The sequence below is a fragment of the Cetorhinus maximus genome, chromosome 11, assembly GCF_964194155.1.
Source record: "Cetorhinus maximus chromosome 11, sCetMax3.hap1.1, whole genome shotgun sequence".
Lineage (NCBI taxonomy): Eukaryota > Metazoa > Chordata > Chondrichthyes > Lamniformes > Cetorhinidae > Cetorhinus > Cetorhinus maximus.
The window spans coordinates 56304552-56325630 of record NC_135889.1 but is presented as its reverse complement, the minus strand read 5'-3'; the positions used below and the strand labels follow the sequence as shown (position 1 = coordinate 56325630).

The 21079-nt window shown below is 42.7% G+C and overlaps 1 protein-coding gene across 7 annotated transcripts in view; it reads left to right on the top strand.

The window, feature by feature from the left end:
* osbpl6 (oxysterol binding protein-like 6) overlaps positions 1-21079 on the top strand; it is a 200434-nt gene that overhangs the window by 160227 nt on the left and 19128 nt on the right. For 5 of the 7 annotated variants that reach the window (XM_078552022.1, XM_078552020.1, XM_078552017.1 and 2 more), the window contains 3 exons: positions 3105-3168; positions 12944-13022; positions 15825-15899. In XM_078552022.1, coding sequence (XP_078408148.1) covers positions 3105-3168; positions 12944-13022; positions 15825-15899 — 218 coding nt within the window. The remainder of the gene's footprint in view (positions 1-3104; positions 3169-12943; positions 13023-15824; positions 15900-21079) is intronic. The other 2 variants (XM_078552023.1, XM_078552021.1) reach the window with 1 other exon arrangement.

Sequence of the window (21079 nt, the reverse complement as noted above, 5' to 3'; positions counted from 1 at the left end):
AGGATGAGGCAAAATAGGATTTTTCACTGGGCACAATTGAAGATACTTCAACAGTTCAAACTTGTCTCTTGCACTCATTCTGAGCTCCACGATGATGGAGGTTGGAAAAATTCAGGAGCTATGTCTATCACTATTCTTGACTGTATGTGGTAGAACTACAGATCTTTGTCCAATTCATTGTTTGTGGGCTGCCTACTTTTGTCTATTATTTGCTGCTGTTGATATGTTACGTGTGTAGCCTTGTGTTGTAGTATCACCAGGTTGATATCTCATTCTAAAGTATGCGTGGTGCTACTGCTTGCACACTCGGCAGCAGCCTCTATTGAATCAGGGTTGGTCTCCCAACTTAATACAATGGAGAAGTGAGGAATATGATGGTCCACAAAGTTACAGATTGTGGGGATATAAAATTCTACTAGAGCTGACAGATCACAGCACCTCATTCCTTATGCTTTTGCTGTGTGGGTAGTGGTAGTACAACACTACATAATGGTTGGTGTCTTCACTGAGAAGATGAGACAGTGTTTTCCTGTACCTTGGCCACTCTTACCAATGTTATTTGCCACAGATATACAGGTGAGAATGAGGTCAAAATGGTTGTTCCCTCATGTTGGTTTGCACAGCATGTGACGCAGGCCCACTCTGGCTACTATGTCCTCTAAGGGTTGGCCAGCTCAGAAGTGGTACTGGTGAGCCACTCTTGGTGGTCAGTATTGAATCTACCCATCCAGATTATTCTTTTGTGCTTTTGCTTCTTTCACTGTTTGCTCCAAATAGTGTTCAACATGGAGTAATAATGATTTGTTAGTTTAAGGTTGTAGGTGGAAATCCACAGGCAGTTTCTTTGTCCTTGTTGGTAATCATTTATGCTAGCCCATAGCTTAGCAGCTTATTGAATTCAATTTCACAATTTGGCTTAATAGAATTTCAATTCATCATCAAAAAACAAAAAAAAAACTGCTAATGCCAGAAATCTGACACCAGGTCCTGACAACGGGAGATACCCGAAACATTGACTTGTCACTTCTCTCCACAGATGCTGTTCCTGATTTGCTGAGCGTTTCTAGCAAAATATGTTTTTATTGCAAACGATGATATCTATTCCATGATAAATATCCTATGTCTGTGCAAACTTTCTGTCAGCATATCTTTTATAAGTTATTATGTCTACATTTAGAATGGAAACTACCTATGTAAACTTAGCATTGCTGTAGATGCATCCTTCAGCCAGTCGGAGTATTGCACCACAACTACAAGTTTACAATGGCAGTTTTCAATATTTGCGATATTGTTGGCTTCCAATACCTTTCATGTTTCTGCAGTTATGAAAGATTTGATAATCTTTACTATTACTAATTTCCTTTAAAGAAAGAATATACATAAAGGGCCCCAGCTATGCCTGTCTCTTTATGGGGTATGTGGAACATTCCTTGTTCCAGTCCTACTCCGGCCCCCTCCCACAACTCTTTCTCCGGTACATCGATGATTACTTCGGTGCTGCTTCATGCTCTCGTCGGGACCTGGAAAAATTTATTAATTTTGCTTCCAATCTCCACCCCTCCATCATTTTCACATGGTCCATCTCTGACACTTCTCTTCCCTTCCTTGACCTCTCTGTCTCAATTTCTGATGATAGACTGTCCACCAATATCCATTACAAGCCTACCGACTCCCACAGCTACCTTGACTACAGCTCCTCACACCCCGCTTCCTGTAAGGACTCCATCCCATTCTCTCAGTTCCTTCGCCTCCGTCGCATCTGTTCTGATGATGCTACCTTCAAAAACAGTTCCTCTGACATGTCCTCCTTCTTCTTTAACCGAGGTTTTCCACCCACGGTGGTTGACAGGGCCCTCAACCGTGTCCGGCCCATCTCCCGCGCATCCGCCCTCACGCCTTCTCCTCCCTCCCAGAAACATAATAAGGTCCCCCTTGTCCTCACTTATCACCCCACCAGCCTCTGCATTCAAAGGATCATCCTCCGCCATTTCCGCCAACTCCAGCATGATGCCACCACCAAACACATCTCCCCTTCACTCCCCCTGGCGGCATTCCGTAGGGATCGTTCCCTCCGGGACACCCTGGTCCACTCCTCCATCACCCCCTACTCCTCAGCCCCCACCTATGGCACCTCCCCATGCCCACGCAGAAGATGCAACACCTGCCCTTCACTTCCTCTCTCCTCACCGTCCAAGGGCCCAAACACTCCTTTCAAGTGAAGCAGCATTTCACTTGCATTTCCCCTAACTTAGTCTACTGCATTCGTTGCTCCCAATGCGGTCTCCTCTACATTGGAGAGACCAAACGCAAACTGGGCGACAGCTTTGCAGAACACCTGCGGTCTGTCCGCAAGAAAGACCCAAACCTCCCTGTCGCTTGCCATTTTAACACTCCACCCTGCTCTCTTGCCCACATGTCTGTCCTTGGCTTGCTGCATTGTTCCAGTGAAGCCCAACGCAAACTGGAGGAACAGCACCTCATCTTCTGACTAGGCACTTTACAGCCTTTCGGGCTGAATATTGAATTCAACAACTTTAGATCTTAAACTCCATCCCCCCATCCCCACCCCGTTTCTTCCCCCTCCTTTTTGTTTTTTCCAATAATTTATATAGATTTTTCTTTTCCCACCTATTTCCATTATTTTTAAGTGTATTTCCATCCATTGTTTTATCTCTATCGTTTAGCCTTTTTCGATTCCTTCACCCCACCCCACCCCCACTAGGGCTATCTGTACCTTGCTCGTCCTGTTTTCTACCCTTAATTAGCACATTCCTTTAGATAATATCACCACCTTCAACACCTCTTTGTCCTTTTGTTTGTGACATCTTTTGGTTATCTCCACCTATCACTGGCCCTCTATCCAGCTCTACCTGTCCCACCCCCCTTTAAACCAGCTTATATTTCACCTCTTTCCTATTTTTCCTTAGTCCTGATGAAGAGTCATTCGGACTCGAAACGTTAACTGTGTTCCTCTCCACAGATGCTGCCAGACCTGCTGAGTTTTTCCAGGTGTTTTTGTTTTTGTAAAGAATATGTATGTTGTACAATAAGAAGTAACCAGATGCTCCTTTATCTTTTAATTTTTCAATATTTTCATTTTACAGGTCAGCCACCATCCACCCATCTCTGCCTGCCATTGTGAATCAAAGAAATTTGTCTTTTGGCAAGGTATACACTTAGTCTAATACTTTTTAAAACAGAAATTGAGATTTAATTTTCCACCTAGATAATTGAGGTGTGAAGTCAGTCGATTAGATATATTTCTGTGTAGGCAGAATAAGTGTAAGAGCTATGGCATTGGATCACTGGAAATATTTTTGAGTTCTCAACTGAATGTTCAATTTTACAACAGCCTTCCCTTTTATTTTGCTGATTTGATTTTTTTTCCCCCTACGGCCAGAATTTCACATCCCGTGGGCGGGCCCACGCCTGACCTGAACGGATGTGAAATAGCGTGAGATGACATCAGGCGAGTGTCCCGACGTCAATGTGCACTCGCGCGATGTTTCGCTCAGCAGGCGTATGCTGCAGTCGGAAGCGCACCCGCCAACAGTTAAGTGGGCAATTAATCCCATTAATGATGCAATCAACAGAGATTTTATGTAGCCCGTCCACATTTATGGTTTGTGGACGGGCTATTCTCCCAGGCAGCATTCACACTTTTGCTCAAACTTTGATACCAGGGCGGGATAAATAAAATAAAGAGAGATGTGTGGGTGCTGTTTGTTTATCAGGTCTGCTTTCAGGTGCTTGATTGTGCAGCATGGACATATTTTGCAGCATTTTTGTCGTGTCCTTTCGTCTGTGGAGGTCTGCAGCTTCCTGGGGCAACTGTCTACCTTCAGGGAGCTCTCTCAAAGCGCTCACCCGCACCCTCGGTTACGTCAGTGCCCGCCCTCTTCCCGCCCCAACCCCGGCAGCGCTGAGCATTTCAGTGTGCGGTTCACGCTGGCTGGCCGCGTTGAGTGGTTAGCCAGCATGAAATCTCAAAGTTGGGGGCCGATTGCACCCGGTGGCGTATTTCCCGTCCGCTTCTGGGCGTGTGCCCAACGACTGAAAAATTCAGGCCTCTGGATTTATAAAGTAACACAGTGATGAAGCATATGACTATTGGTGGCATCTGTTCTGGTGGTGTTCATAGAATCTGCAGCGCAGTTGCAATGTTAACCGCTAAACTGACCTTGTGCTTTAAAACTGCTGATCAGGTATTTTGTGCATGGAAGTAGTCTAAATAGGCACATCCTACGATCAATTAAGCTGATCTTGGTGTTGAATGTTTCTCCAGATGTGTAGCTGATTGGTCCCTTTCCTTACTGAAAGGCCAAGTTATCTCCAGGTCATTTACTTGGATTGTTCTCCTGAAGTGTCATTTTTGAAGTTGCTTGAAAGCATTGGCTGCAAGACCTTTTTTTTGAATGTATTAATCATCAGATGTCTGATTGCATGCCTCGTGGGGAGCCAGATGCTGGGGCATGACTGACAAAAGGTTCTTATTGTCACTGAAAGAATTTTGGAAAAAAATTTCTTATAAGAACAATTTCGACAGTGGAGTATTTGTTTCTGGTTTGCTCCTGTTTCTTTAATCACTGAAATTAAATAAATACATTTTTCACTTGAATACCACAGTTACTTAAATAAATATCTACATGTCTATTGGGGGAGTGTAGCTCTTTACGTGTAATTCTTTCGGGTCACAAACTAATAAACTAAATTTACAAAATCCGGGGCAAAGAACAGCTAGCAGCGCAGTCGGCAGTGGTGGATTCCTCATTGTTTGAGTATGTCCAAGCTGCAAGTGATTTCAAAGGTCACACTTTGTACAGCTAAACCTACTCTTAAGGAATTTGGTTATAATGGAGAGAGGGTGTGTGCTGCTGCCCCCAATCTCTCAGCTGCTTTTGCACGATTGCAGAGGGGAGGAGGATCCTAGACATCTGGGTAGCTTGGCAGCTGCAGTGGATGACCAGTAAAGGGTGTTTCACTGTTTTCACCCTTTGCAGTCCACCAAGGGTTGCTAATTCATGGCTTAAGCCATGATATTGCTAATGGGACAAAACAAAGAGGTAGGCCCCAAAAATTACCTCAGCCAGTACAGAGTTTGAATCTGTACAGATGCAGTTATTCTGCGCCACATTCTTATTCAACTAAGCTAACTGACCCCTTTCTTGTACTACTAATCTGTTTAAGGTTCGTTGTTCTAGAGCAAGAGCTGAGAAATATATAAAACTTAAGAAAAATTCAAATCGATGTTCAAGTTTCCTTCTTTGCTAAACATCATTGCAACAAACTAAATAGGTTCTGCTTAAACAAACATGGTTAAATTTAGGACTTTTATTCAGAAACTCTTCCAAACTTACAGAATGGTATAAACTGCTCAGTATTGTTTGCTGTTTACATTTATTTTATTTTGCTGGTTGTTTGAGTTTTGAGATAAACATGAAGAAATGCAGCTGGTATAACTACTTAAATTCAAATAGAAAACAAAATTTAAGCAAAGCCAAGATTTCAGTGGAATGTTTTATCCGTCACACGTAACATTGACTGGGCATGGTGGAGTGAGCAGATACATAGCAGATAAAATTTAATGCAGAGAAGTGTAAATTAATGCATTTTGGTAGGAAGAATGAAGAGAGGCAATATAAAATAAAGGATACAATTCTAAAGGGGGTGCAGGAATAGGGAGACCTGGGCTGCATGTACACAAATCAGTGAAGGTGACAGTGCAAGTCGATAAAGTGGTGAAAAAGATATATAGGACCTTAGGCTTTATAAATAGAGACATTAGAGTACAAAAGCTATGATGTTATAATGAACCTTTATAAAATACTGGTTTGGCCTCAAAAGAAGCATTGTGTCCAAGTCTGGACACTGCATTGTAGGAAGGATGTGAGGGCATTAGAGTGCAGAAAAAGATTTACAAAGAATGATTCCAGGGATAAGGAACTTCAGTTACGCAGATAAATTGGAGAAGCTAGGGTTGTTCTCCTTAGAGCAGGAAAGGATGAAAGGAGATTTAATAGAGGTGTTCAAAATCACGAGATAGACAGAGTAGATTGGGAAGACTGTTCGCATTGGTGGAAAGGTTGAGAACCAGAGGACACCAATTTAAGGTGATTGGCAAAAGAAGCAATAGTAACATGAGGAAAAGGTTTTTTTTTACACAGCAAGTGTTCAGGATCTGGAATGCACTTTCTAAGAGTGTGATGTAGGCAGATTTAATTATGGATTTCAGAAGGAATTTGGATCACCATCAAAGAGAAAAGATTTGAGTGCTATGAGGAATAGGTGGGGGTGTGGAACCAGCAGAGTTACTCTTGCAGAGAGAAGGCACAAACATTTTGGGCCAAATGACGACCTCCTGTGCTGTAATCATTCTACGATTATATGTTTTATTTGCTGAATATACAACCCCTTAAGTAGTGCATTTAATTTTTATGAAAATTACTTTAGAGCCTGAGCTTGAACTCTATATTTAGTTAATTTTGATGCTTTATACAAGGAAACTCCAGTAATTTTCACCGTCCCTAAATGGTGATCCTGGAGGTTTTCTTTTCTAAATTCCTATCAATAGTGAATGAAAGAGTGGGGGAGATAGGGCTTATTGTATGTAAATAGATAGTTTTACTGTCAACCATAAAATAATATCTGGACATTGTGGGAATGGATGGATGCTAAGATTTATAGTTTGTGACCTTTAGTAATTTTGCTTGACAGTAACGGCTGTAGGAAATGCAATAAAATTAATCCCTGTGCATGGCAGAGAGCACAGGCCTTTTTGAAAAATGTTGACATAAAACAACCATAAATGTACAATGATTTCCTTGTAAATGTATTTTTTAATCACTTTATTATGCTATTTCACCGATTGAAAGCCCAAGCAGGTCCCTGAAAGGATTAATATTGCATGATATTTTTGGCTCGATATCTTTTACTAACTGCTTTTTGTTTTTATACGTCCTTGGAAGCTTTTTAGTTACTTATGTACCAGGTTTGCCTGCATTGGGGATGGGTGGAGGTGCATAGCCTTGCATGGGGAGCATGAGGGGATATTTAGGGTGGGTGGGAGGAATAAAGTGGCATGAATTGGCATGGAGAGGGCAGGAGGAGCGTGTGTGGGGGTGTGATGGCTCGAGGGCTGTTTTCTATTGTTTGTATTGTAACTGGAACCAAGTCCCAGAGCACTGAGGCAGGCCTTTTAAACAGCCTGCCTCTGTACCCAGCAGCCCCTGTGGCTGCCTCTGAACTATTTCCGGGAGCAGAGGGATCTACTCTAGAGCACTAACCACCCCCCACCACCCACCGACCCTGGAATGAAAATCCCGAGTTTTCAGGTGCTTTCTCCCAAGACAGGCATGCCAAGCCGGGAAGTTTCCTGACTCTAGGATGAAAATCCAGCCCATAGAGTACAAAATTAGGGACATTATGTTAAAACTGGTTAGGCCTCAGGTGGAGTATTATGTCTAATTTTGGGCACCACAATTTAGGAAAGATGTCAAGATATTAGAGAGGATGTGGAGGAGATTTCCTCAGTACTAGCGATGAAAGACTTCAGTTAATTGACAAGACAATAGAGATTGGGATTTTTCTTAGAGTAGATAGGGTTACGAGGAGGTTTGATGGAGATGTTCAAAATTAAGAAGGGTTTTGATGAGTACATAAGGAAAAACTGTTCCAAGTGCAGAAGATAAAGCCAGAAGATAAAGATTTGAAGTGATTGGCAAAAGTACTGGAGGCAGCAGGAAGATAAAACAGTTATGTAGTGAGTTGTTATAATCTGGACTACGCTTCTGAAAAGCAGATTAAATAACCTTAAGCAAAAGGAAATGAACAAATGCTTAAAGGGGGAAAAATGTTGTACCATTCTATGATTCTAGGTACATGTGCAATGCCGATTTGAACTATCCAGCCATGACACCTGAGTTAGGATTGACACCGGCGCATTCTACTCCCAATGTTTCTTTATTATTAGAGTTCCTGTGACATTCCTTAGTTAATGATTAAGCTGTTACAATGGGAAGCTTCTTGAGCATGAAACCAGTGGTGGGTGGAGGGGATGGATGGAGGGAGGGTTTCACTTAATCAGCTTGAATCTTCACAAAGGAATTTTTAAGACAGTTAATCCATCATGTGCTGCAAGTACATAAATAAATACCTGCATACCATGAGACATGTAAAACTTTAAAGAAAAACCCAATTGCCATCTTTTCTAATTTACTAAATATTTTTCGGATAATACATTGGCCTAGATTTTCATCATGGTGGAGAGCATCTCTGTCATGGCAAAAATGGTAGAAGAGGCTCAAATCCAGAATGTCCGTCCCCGAACACAACACCTACCATTTTCGTGGGGGCGGGAATGGGCCCAGGTTGGGGCTTGTGCTCGTATCGCAGAGGCAGCTGCCCATAGAAATCAGCAGCTGCTTCCCCTTGTGTGATTTTGGTGTGAGAGGCGCCTGAAACCCCATGTGCGCAGATTAGACCTGGTAAGAGCAGGTCTGAAATTTGTGGATTCATTTGGATAGCCAGGGCACCCTTTTGGGGAGGCAAGATACCCCTTTGGGTATGGTTCCAGGATGCCTGTGGAACAGGTAAAGTGCCCTTTGGGTTTGCTAAAATTAGGCATGAATGTGCGTAAAAAGTGCATAACCTCATTGGAATTGTGAAGCTCATTGGAACTGTCAAAAATGTCATGATGAACCGTCAACAGGAGCTGTCAAATGTGTCAAGTTGAACTGTCAGAGGGAGCTGACAAGTTGTCAAGGCATTTAAAACACCTTTCCTTTAAATATTTGAAAAAACTGGGATGTTAAAAAAATGATTGCTTGCTATTTCACCCTCTCTGTTGACATAAGCCTTAGGGCTTCTATTACTGGATTAGTGCTGCATGGCAGATTTCAAAATGGGCTATTATCACAGTCTGGTGGCTGCCATTTCAGTTTGATTGACAACTGAGTGGTAATGGACTATGAATACCCACAGCTTCCAACCTGATAGTCGCCCAACCTCGGACGACCCGCTTCTACCTCCTACCCAAAATCCACAAACAGAACTGTCCTGGCAGACCGATCGTGTCAGCCTGTTCCTGCCCCACGGAACTCATTTCTCGTTATCTTGACTCCCTTCTCTCTCCCCTTGTCCAGTCCCTTCCCACCTACATCCGTGATTCCTCTGACACCTTACGTCACATCAACAATTTCCAGTTCCCTGGCCCCAACCGCTTTCTCTTCACCATGGATGTCCAATCCCTCTACACCTCCATCCCCCACCAGGATGGTCTGAGGGCCCTTAGCTTCTTCCTTGAACAGAGGCCCAAACAATCCCCATCCACCACTACTCTCCTCCGTCTGGCTGAACTTGTTCTCACACTGAACAATTTCTCCTTTAACTCCTCTCACTTCCTCCAAATAAAAGGTGTGGCTATGGGTACCCGCATGGGCCCCAGCTGTGCCTGTCTCTTTATGGGGTATGTGGAACATTCCTTGTTCCAGTCCTACTCCGGCCCCCTCCCACAACTCTTTCTCCGGTACATCGATGATTACTTTGGTGCTGCTTCATGCTCTCGTCGGGACCTGGAAAAATTTATTAATTTTGCTTCCAATCTCCACCCCTCCATCATTTTCACATGGTCCATCTCTGACACTTCTCTTCCCTTCCTTGACCTCTCTGTCTCAATTTCTGATGATAGACTGTCCACCAATATCCATTACAAGCCTACCGACTCCCACAGCTACCTTGACTACAGCTCCTCACACCCCGCTTCCTGTAAGGACTCCATCCCATTCTCTCAGTTCCTTCGCCTCCGTCGCATCTGTTCTGATGATGCTACCTTCAAAAACAGTTCCTCTGACATGTCCTCCTTCTTCTTTAACCGAGGTTTTCCACCCACGGTGGTTGACAGGGCCCTCAACCGTGTCCGGCCCATCTCCCGCGCATCCGCCCTCACGCCTTCTCCTCCCTCCCAGAAACATAATAAGGTCCCCCTTGTCCTCACTTATCACCCCACCAGCCTCTGCATTCAAAGGATCATCCTCCGCCATTTCCGCCAACTCCAGCATGATGCCACCACCAAACACATCTCCCCTTCACTCCCCCTGGCGGCATTCCGTAGGGATCGTTCCCTCCGGGACACCCTGGTCCACTCCTCCATCACCCCCTACTCCTCAGCCCCCACCTATGGCACCTCCCCATGCCCACGCAGAAGATGCAACACCTGCCCTTCACTTCCTCTCTCCTCACCGTCCAAGGGCCCAAACACTCCTTTCAAGTGAAGCAGCATTTCACTTGCATTTCCCCTAACTTAGTCTACTGCATTCGTTGCTCCCAATGCGGTCTCCTCTACATTGGAGAGACCAAACGCAAACTGGGCGACAGCTTTGCAGAACACCTGCGGTCTGTCCGCAAGAAAGACCCAAACCTCCCTGTCGCTTGCCATTTTAACACTCCACCCTGCTCTCTTGCCCACATGTCTGTCCTTGGCTTGCTGCATTGTTCCAGTGAAGCCCAACGCAAACTGGAGGAACAGCACCTCATCTTCTGACTAGGCACTTTACAGCCTTTCGGGCTGAATATTGAATTCAACAACTTTAGATCTTAAACTCCATCCCCCCATCCCCACCCCGTTTCTTCCCCCTCCCTTTTGTTTTTTTAAATAATTTATATAGATTTTTCTTTTCCCACCTATTTCCATTATTTTTAAATCTACAACTAATACCTTGTCAGTCTTTCCACCCCACCCCCACTAGAGCTGTACCTTGAGTGTCCTGCCATCCATTCTTAATTAGAACTTTTCTTAAATAATATCACCACCTTCAACACCTCTTTGATCCTTTTGTCTGTGACATCTTTTTGATTATCTGCTCCTAACACTGCTTGCTTGTCCCTACAACCACCCCACCCTCAACTTCTCTCCCCCCACCCCCCACCTTAAACCAGCTTATATTTCACCCCTCTCCTAACTACACTCAGTTCTGTTGAAGGGTCATGTGGACTCAAAACGTCAGCTCTTTTCTTCTCCACCGATGCTGCCAGACCTGCTGAGTTTTTCCAGGTAATTCTGTTTTTGTTATGAATACCAATGCTTGTTTTTACAAGGGATTATGCAATTGAATGAAATGTTTGTTGTTGTAAGGGATGGATGTAGTTGAAGGAATGCAAATGTAGTAAATGGGTTTTATGAATGAGTGTTTTTTTAAAATAAAGCCTGGAATAGACACTTGGAACTTTATTTAATCTCAGCATCAGTCCTGAGGTCTGCCCATGGTCGATATTGGGTGAGTTGGCATGGTAGTTGTAAGGGCGAATGGTAGTGGATGGGGTGGCATGTGTTGGCACGAGGTGGCACTAAGTTGACTTAGGGGCTATAAAATGCCATGAGCGGTGGGTGGGGTGCATAGGTTGGTATATGAGCTATAAAGGGTCATAGGGCTAGGCAGAGGAACATAGGTTAGCATGGAGGTTATGAGGGGCCATGGGGGTGGACAGAGGGCATGAGATGGCATGGGTTGGCATGGATGGAGCATGGGGAGTTTGGAGGGTGAGGGGGGTGTGCGAGGTAAGGGCTGGAGGACTGTTTTATGTTTTTCAGTTTTTATTAAACTTCGACACAGTGCCAAGAGCACTGAGGTTGACCTTCTGCCCAGCCTGCCTCTGCACCCAGCAACTTTCGCATTTGTTCCAGGGTCAGCTCGCCCGTCTCCCGGGGAATACGCCACCACGGAACAAAAACCTGACGTTCATTCATTTTTAGAAGTCAGGCTTGCAGAAACATGAATTGTCCTGAATCTGTGCACCCGACACATAGGCGAAAATCTAAGCCATTGTGTTACTAAAAGTTTCTGCAAGAGTAGAAATATTTGAATTCAGGACTTTTAATCAGAATCTGCCTTCAAAGTTAAATAGCAGGTTGTTTCAGTTTCTGAAGAATTGCAAATGTTACTGAACACTGCGCAAAACTTTATATACTTAAAAAAAACTCAACTTTTTTTTTTAAGGATGTCAACTATATAAGTGGCCAATAATATCACTGTATAATAATGGATCAGATTTTGTTGTACCAGGCATCTGCCATTAATTGGACTTCTGTCCTGCTGCTTTCAGCTCAAAACATTTTTGTCTACCAAGCTGCTGTAAGTTTGAGCTGATAATGTTGCAGTGAGGGAAATAGGGCATCTGGGACCTGAGTGAACAGAGCAACCAAAAGAATACCTCCTCAATCAATCAGATTAAAGGATTGGGAAATAAACAGTTCAATAACTAAAAAGGAAGTATAATTTAGCGTGGGTGAATTAAAGGCCAAAACAGGTACAGAAAAAGAGGGAAAGAAGGATTGGATTAAAAAAGAGACAAAGGAAAGGTTTTTTAAAAATGTTTTACGTTTTCAGAATCTTCAACATTTAGTAGTTGAAGGAGTGAGACTTCACACTTATAATAATGAATTTTCAGTGCCAGACAGATTGATTAGCAGTAATTAACAATTATCACATAGCTAAAAGGGTACTTACACTTGTCTCAAAATTAAGCCTTGTGATTATAAATTTACTTCCTGTCTACTGTGCCAATATTGCAATTTCACAATGTTCAATGCACATTGAGGTAGACAGCAAAATGCCATTTTTGCAAAACTAATGGTGGAACTATGCAGTCAGACAACTTTTGATTATTGACATTTAACTGTACGTCCGCTCCTCACTTGAAGTTACTGTACCATTTATGCTGAAATAATAACATGAACCATTAACCTCATTGTTACTTTGACAGCAAACTCTGGCTCAGTCTTCCAATCAGTGGTGACAGTGGGCGATTATTTCTTTTCAAGTTCCTTATATATAAATATGGTCACCAACAAATATCTTGTTTAGTATAAAATTAATATGCAGTGATATGTATCTATAAGAAAACAAATGCTGTGAATTTTAATTATCATCACACTTACCATTGTTTTCAGACATCAGATGGAAGAATAAATTTTGGGGAAAATCTATGGAAATACTTCCAATAGGAAGAGTGAATGTCATACTACCTAAGTGAGTTTCATATTTCTTAGTTTATTTAAATGTTTAGCCATGTGGCACATACAGCAAACTGCTTTTCAGTGTTTAATGGTCCCCTGCTCAAAGATAGTGCTAAACAAAATTGTGAAGTCTGTTAGCTTAATGTGTACTTTTTATGGAATTTCAGTCTGTGTATACTAAGCGTACTTTATCATCTTAATCTGTTTGAAAAATTGAGTTTTGTTATTTAACAGTCACTATTCTTAAAACTTCTAATTTTACTCTGTATTTTAATATAACTGGAGGAATGCAATGAGGATGGACAACTAACCATGGCACAGTGGTAAAGAGGACTATCCTAGTAGGCAAAGAAAAATAAATGAGTTAGTAGGGCATAGTATATTCAGGTGAACAGACACTATTCTCTGCAATTGCAACAGAGAGTTCCAAATATTATGTTGCCTGCCTGGTGCCAGAGTTAAGGATGTGTTGTCACTAGAGAAGACCCTGGAGGGGGAGGATCCAGTTATTATGGTCCATGTAACATATTAGCATGGATAGAAGTTTGGCTGGCTGGCAGAAAACAAACTACGCATAAATGGATCTTTGTCTGATTGGTAGGATGTAACGAGTGGAGTCCCACAGGGTCTGTGCTGGGGCCTCAACTTTTTACAGTTTACATCAATAACTTAGATTACGGGAGCGAAGGCATGTTAGCTAAATTTGCAGAAGACACAAAGATGGGTAGGAAAGTATGTTGTGAGGAAGACTTGAGGTTGCAGATGGATAAGATAGGTTGATTGAGTGGGCAAAAATCTGGCAGATGGAGTATAATGTGGAAAAATGTGAAGTTGTTCATTTTGCAGAAAGAATAAAAAAGCAGAATATTACTTAAACGGAGAACGACTACAGAACTCTGAGGTGCAGAGAGATCTAGGTGTTCTAGTGAATGAGTCACAAAAAGTTAATATGCAGGCACAGCATGATATCAAGAAGGCTAATGGAATGCTATCCTTTATTACAAGAGGAATTGAACATAAATATAAGGATGTTATGCTTCAATTATACAGGGCATTGGTGAGACTATATCTCAAATACTGTTTGCAGTTTTAGTCTCCTTGTTTAAGGAAGGATGTAAATGTGATGGAGGTGGTTCAGAGGAGGTTTACTAGATTGATACCTGGAATGAGCGGGTTGTCTTATGAGGATAGGTTAGACAGACTGCACTTGTTTCCACTGGAGTTTAGAAGAGTGAAGAGTGACTTGATTGAACTGTATAGGATCCTGAATGGTCTTGACAAGGTGGACGTGGAAAGGATGTTTCCTTTGTGGGTGAGTCCAGAACTAGGGGGGCACTGTTTTAAAATTAGGGGTCTCTCTTATAGGACAGATATGAGGAGAAATGTTTTCTCTGAGGGCTGTGTGACTTTGGAACTCTGCCTCAGAAGGTATTGGAAGAAGGGTCATTGAATATTTTTAAGGCAGAGGTACATAGGTTCTTGTTAAGCAAGGGAATCCAAGGATATTAGGGGTAGATGGGAATGTGGAACTCAAAACTCAAACAGATCAGCCATGGTCTTATTGAATGGTGGAGCAGGCTGGAGGGGCCGAATGGCCTACCTCTGCTCCTATTTCGTATGTTCATAGTAGGAATTAACAGCATAGGTGTAACCAAGAATAAGGTTCTGCAGCAAAGGAAGTTTGAGGAACTGGGATCTAAATTAATAAGCAGAATCTTAAAATTTATAATCTTGGGATTATTAGCTAAACCACGTACAAATTGGCAAAGGATCAAACGGATCAGAGTTAAATGAATGGCTCAAATGGTGGTGTGGGAGGAGGGGGTTTTGATGCATGGGGCACTGGCATCAGTAGCGGGGGAAAAAAAGAGCTAATCCATTGGTTCAGTGTCGTAGCAAACTAGAGATGTACTTAAACATTTAAATTAAAAAGGAGGGAGGGGCCAGGTGAGGAGAAATTTAGAAATCTGAAGAGAAACATCAGAACAATGTAGTGATTTGACTAAAGATAAGCAGAATGTGACAGGAAGGGACAGAGGGCTAGAAAATTTTTTCTGTAGCACTGCCTCAAGCAGCACAACAGAGGCTACGTCAGCTTCCTGGGGCACAGTGCATCGCTGGTCACTTCCTGTGTGGCATTGCTACATTAGAATGGCGCACAGGCGGGTTCCCTGTATGCACCCACAAACCTTGGATGTCAGTCAGCCAAACTGGATGATAGAATGTCAGAATCTCAAACTTGGTCAGTACATGTGCAGGCAGTGTCTTTGTTAATTACTAATGAAACAACAAGTGCTGTGAAGCAAGATGGGCCTTGTTTGGGGGCTACTTAAAGAACCACTCAATAAATTGCAGGTGAGGCGTTCTTGACTTAGCTTTGCTAAGGCAAGGTTTGTGGAAGCTCTGTGGTGAGTTACTGGAGCTATTTTCAGACACAGTAAGGCAGCAAAGATTAGTAACTTGTAGGCGTGGGGCAGTTGTTACAGTGTCCCTTGGTCTGAAACATGACCAGAATGTGGAGAGGAGGAGGCAGAAGGAGGGCTCTCCATAGAAGACCCTACCCACAGAAGGTGTTCCAGAGCACCATTACTATTAGCCATGAGCCAGGAGCAGTGCCTGAGAAGGCTGCAACTTTCCAAGGAGGTTGCCATGCAGTTGCACCACCTACTTCACACTGACCTGGAACCTCAAATCAGAACAAGGACATTTCTCTTAATGGCTGTGAGGTCATCGTTACACTTGCATTCTATGCCTATGGAACCTTCCAGGCGGGATCAGGTGACATCAGTAACATCTCGCAGTTCACTGTTCATAGATGTATCTGGGAGGTGACAGAGGCACTATCGGCGGGGAAAGGGGATTTCATCCTCTTCATCCTGAGGAAGGAACAGTAAGATGAAAGGTCACGTGTATTTGCTAAGATAGTTGCTTTCCAGTGGTGCAGGGCATTATTGATTGCTTACACGTGGCCCATCAACTCTCCCATATCAACAGGGAGTGATACCACAATGACAAGGGCTACCACTCTCTGATGTGCAGTTGGTGTGCGACCACATCAAGAAATTTATCTCAGCGAATGCCTGCTATCTGGGCAATACCCACAATGCATTTATCCTGTACCAGTCCACACTACCTACTGTCTTTGGGCTGCTAAGATACACCAATCGATGGTTACTTGGCAACAGGGGCTACCCCCTTGAGACTTGGATGACCCATCTGCCATTCCATCACTCAAGTCAGAAGCCTCCAAAGAGAGCAATGGAGCAAGCCACCTGCTTCCTCAAGCAATAGTTTCACTGCTTAGATGGCTCAGGGAATCCCTGCAGTACACTTCTGAGAGGTTCTCCATGTACATTGGTGGCGTGATGCGTCCAACACTACCTAGCCCAGCCACTTCTTTCTAGGATCCACAGGCCACCTCAGGAGGAGGGAGGGAGGTGACCATAATCCACACTCTGTAGTGCATGGAGCAAGAGCGAGCATATTGTGAGGCTTTGCTTCAGTTAGAAAGAGCATGCCTACCTCATGTGGATCCGCCATTCCCATATCAGACCCGCCATCACAAAGTCTCATTTTTTCCCTCCCTCCTCGTTCTTTTCCACTTGCAAATAAAATAATTTTACTGCTACACTTGTAACATTAATTCCACAAAACCATGTGGTCACCTAAAGGAAGTGGGGTGTTTGTATATTGTGTTTTGGTTGTAAATTGTCACCACTTTAAGAGATGAGGTTGACTTTCAAAAGGAACTGTTTTAATTTTAAACACCTCAGTTAAGCCACCACGCGACCTCCTCATTTCCAAGGAAAACAACTTTTTAAAAATTCATTCCTGGGTTGTGGGCGTCACTGGCTAGGCCAGCATTTATTGCCCAGAGGGAATTTAAGAGTCAACCATATTGCCGTAGGTCTGGAGTCACATGTAGGCCAGATAAGGACAGCAGATTCCCTTCCCTAAAGCAAGGACATTAGTGAACCAGATGGGTTTTTATAACAATTGGCAATGGTTTCATGATCGTCATCAGACGATAAATTGAATTCGATTGGTGGGATTTGAACCTGGGTCCCCAGAACATTACCCTGGGTCTCTGGAATACCAGTCCAGTGACAGTACCACTATGCCACCACCTCCCCATAAACACAATAAACTCCAGCCTATTCAATAATCTTTCCTCATAGTTAAAAATTTCCAATCAAGGCAACATCTTTGTAAATACCTTCTCAATGCAACCGCTTTCCTGTAATATGGTGACCAGTACTGTACAACAGTAATCAAGTTGTGGCGCAGTTAGTGTTGTAGAGTTCTAGAATAACCTCCCTGCTCTTATATTCAATGCCTTGACTGATAAAGGAAAGCATGCCATATGCCTTCCTAGCCACCCTATTGATCTGTCCTGCTATCTTTAAAGATCTTTGGACATACACTCCATGTTCCTTCATGCTACTCAGTATCCTCCCATTTATTGTGTGTTTCCTTGCCTTTTTGTACCACATAAAATGTATTAATTCAGCCTTCTCTGGATTGAATTCTACTTTACACTTTGCTGCCCAAATGATCTGATGATCTGTACCTTTCTGCAGTCTAAAGCTTTGCTCCTGAGCGCCAAATGGAAAATGTTTGTATCAACTGCAAACTTCTTTATCATAACCCCTACATTTCAGATATTACCCACCCATACCTGTGGGTGTTTTGCCATATATCAAGAAGACAAAGAAACTAATCACCCTTCTGCATCCCCTTAGTGTCTGTCCTGTGGGTGTCCTTGCCTGACCCAGGGCTGAAATCTCCGGTCGGCGAGTGGGGGCAGGGCCCTTTTGCCGATGCATAAAATGACGTGCGGTGACGTCGGGTGGGCATCCCGAGGTCACCGCGCGTCATTTAGGTTTTCAGTTCAGCAGCTCTGCGCTCACCGAACTGTCAAAGGCCTATTAAGGCCTGTTAAAAACTAATTTAAACAATTAAATGAGCTGCCCGTCCAACCTTAAGGTTGGCGGACAAGTGAAGAGCCCAGGCAGCCTTTGCGTTTTTCATGGAATCTCGTCCACGGGCAGGATGAGGTTTCATGAAGTGTTTAAAAATTCAATAAAAAAATTTTTTTTTAAATCATTGATACTTCCCAGGTCATGATGAGGGGACATGTTTTAAAAGTTTTCAAATACTTTATTTAGAAATTTTAAACATAAATAAATCTCCCTGAGGCACCTCTGTGCCTCAGGGAGATTTCTGTGCTCTGCACAAAAGAGCGCAGGTCCCGACTCAGGGAATCCTCCCCCCACCCACCTGCACAAGGAGCGCTCAGCACTTCCGGGCGAGTGTCACGCTGGGCGGGCCTTAATTGGCCTGCCCACATAAAATGGCGGCGCGCACCTGATCGGGAGCGCCGATCGAGTTCGTGCTCACTCCCGCCTGCCCCCACACAACCCCCCCGACGGGAATCAAAATTCAGCCCCTAGTGTCCAGAAAATGTTAGAAATACTCAGCCTGACAGATCTGTGGGGAGAGAAACAAAATTAAGCTTTCAGGTCTGTGACCTTTCCTCAGAGTAGGGAAAAGTTAGAGGTTTTGAGGAAGTGAAAGGAGGAAGGTGGGAAAAAAGAACAAAAGGAAAAGTATGATGGGGTGAAGTGACATAAGGTTCATGATGCAGACCAAAGCGAGTAATAATGGGGCAAGTAAAGAAATGAAATGTGTCTAGAGAAGGTGTGAATCTGAGGTATTAATATGGGAATTGATAAACAGGTGGTGACAGGAAGGGACAGAGTGTACAAATCTAAGGGTAAATCAACAGGTAAGGCTAGAGGTTACAAAAATAATAAAAGGACAAAACTAAAGTATTCAAAACAAAACAGATGAACTGAAAGTGCAAATAAAAATAATTAAGTACAATCTGATAGCTATCACAGAGACATGGCTACAGGATGACATGGATTGGGACTTAAGAAGGACAGGAATCTGGGAAAAAGGTGGAGGGCTGGCTCTGTTAATTAATGATGGCATTAGCATAATAGAGGGGGGGGTGACCTACTTCAGGAAACCAGGATGTTGAAGTGGTTTGGGTAGAGATGAGTAATGATAAAGGCAAGAAGTCACTTGTGGGAGTGGTTTACAGGCACCCTAACAGTAAACATATGGTAGGAGGGGGTAGAAAGGAAGAAATAATGGAGCTTGTCAGAAGGTACGGTGATAATCATGGGGATTTTAATCTACATATAGACTGGAAAAATCACATGGGCAAAGGTAGCCAAGATGAAGAATTCATCGAATGTTTTCAGGATAACTCCTTAGAACACCAACCAGAGAACTGCCTATACTAGACCTGGCATTGTGCAGTGAGGTAGGATTAATTAAATACCTCGTAGTGAAGGCGCTCCTAGGTTGCAACAATCATAATATGATTGAATTTTATATTCAGTTTGAGAGAGAGAAAAGTGAGTCTAAAACCAGTATTTTGAACTTAAATAAGGGCAGTTATATGGGATGAAAGCAGAGCTAGCTAAAGTGAACTGGCAAATTAGGTTAAGGGATAGGTCAGTAGAGGTGTGTGGCAGACATTTAAGGGGATATTTCAGAATACACAATTAATACATTCTGATGAGAAAGAAAAATTCCAAGGAGAGGACCCACCATCCATGGTTAACTAAAAACATTAAAGATAGTACCAAACTTAAAGAAAAAGCATATAATTGTGCCAAGGCTGGTGACAGGTCAGAAAATTTGACAGAATATAAAAAACAGCAAAGAATGACTATAAGATTAATAAGGAAGGAAAAATTAGAGTACAAGAGAAAGCCATCTAGAAATATAAAGATAGATAGTAAAAGTTTCTGTACATATTTTAAAAAGAAGAGATAAGAAAGTGACCGTTGTCCTGTAGAAAATGAGCCTAGGAAATTAATAATGGAAAGTAAGGAGATGGCAGATGAATTGAACATGTATTTTGTATCGATCTCCACTATAGAATATACAACTAAAGTCCCAGAAATAGCTGTATATCAGGAAATGGAAAGGAGGGAGGAACTCAGAAAATTGCAATCACCAGGGAAGTAGTACTGAGCAAATTGTTGGAGCTGTGGGCTGACAAGTCTCTGGTCCTGATGGACTTCACCTCAAGGTGTTTAAAAAAAAAAGTAGCCAGATAGTTAATGCATTGGTTTTAATTTTCCAAAATTCCCTAGATTTGGGGAATGTTCCATTAGATTGGAAAATAGCAAATGTAACTCCTTTATTCCAAAAAGGAAGGAGACAGAAAACAGGAAACTACAGGCCAGTTAGCTTAACATCTGTCATAGGGAAAATGTTAGAAGCTATTAGCTTCTATAGCAGTGTTATAGCAGTCACTTAGAATAATTCAGGTTAATCAGGCAGAGTTAACATGGTTTTGTGAAAGGTAATTCATGTTTAACTCATTTATTGGAGTTCTTTGAAGAAATAACATGTGCTGTGGATAAAGGGGAATTGGTAGATGTACTGTACTTAGATTTCCAGAAAGCTTTTGATAAGGTGCCACATCAAAGGTTATTGTGAAAAATAAAAGCTCACGGTGTAGGAGGTAACATATTGGCATGGACAGGAGATTAGCTAAAAGCAAACAGAAGGTAGCCATAAATGGGACTTTTTTCTGGTTGGCAGGATGTAGTGAGCGGTGTGCCACAGGGACTGTTGCTGGGGCTCAACATTTTACGATTTATATAAATGACTTTGATGAAGGGACCAAAGGTGTGGTAGCTAAATTTGCTGATAACATAAAGATAGATAGAAAAGTAAGTTGTGAAGAAGACATAAGGAGGCTACAAAGGGATATAGATAAAGTGAGTGGGCAAAGATCTGGCAAATGGAATATAATGTGGGAAATGTGAAATTGTTCATTTTGGCAGGAAGAGTAATATAAAAAAGCAAATTATCTAAACGGTGAGAGATTGCAGAGCTCTGAGATGTAGAGTGTCCTAGTGTATGAATCACAAAAGGTTAGTATGCAGCTCCAGCAAGTAATTAGGAAAGCTAATAGAATGTTAGCGTTTATTATGAGCAGAATTGAATACAAAAGTAGGGAGGTTATGCTTCAGTTATGCA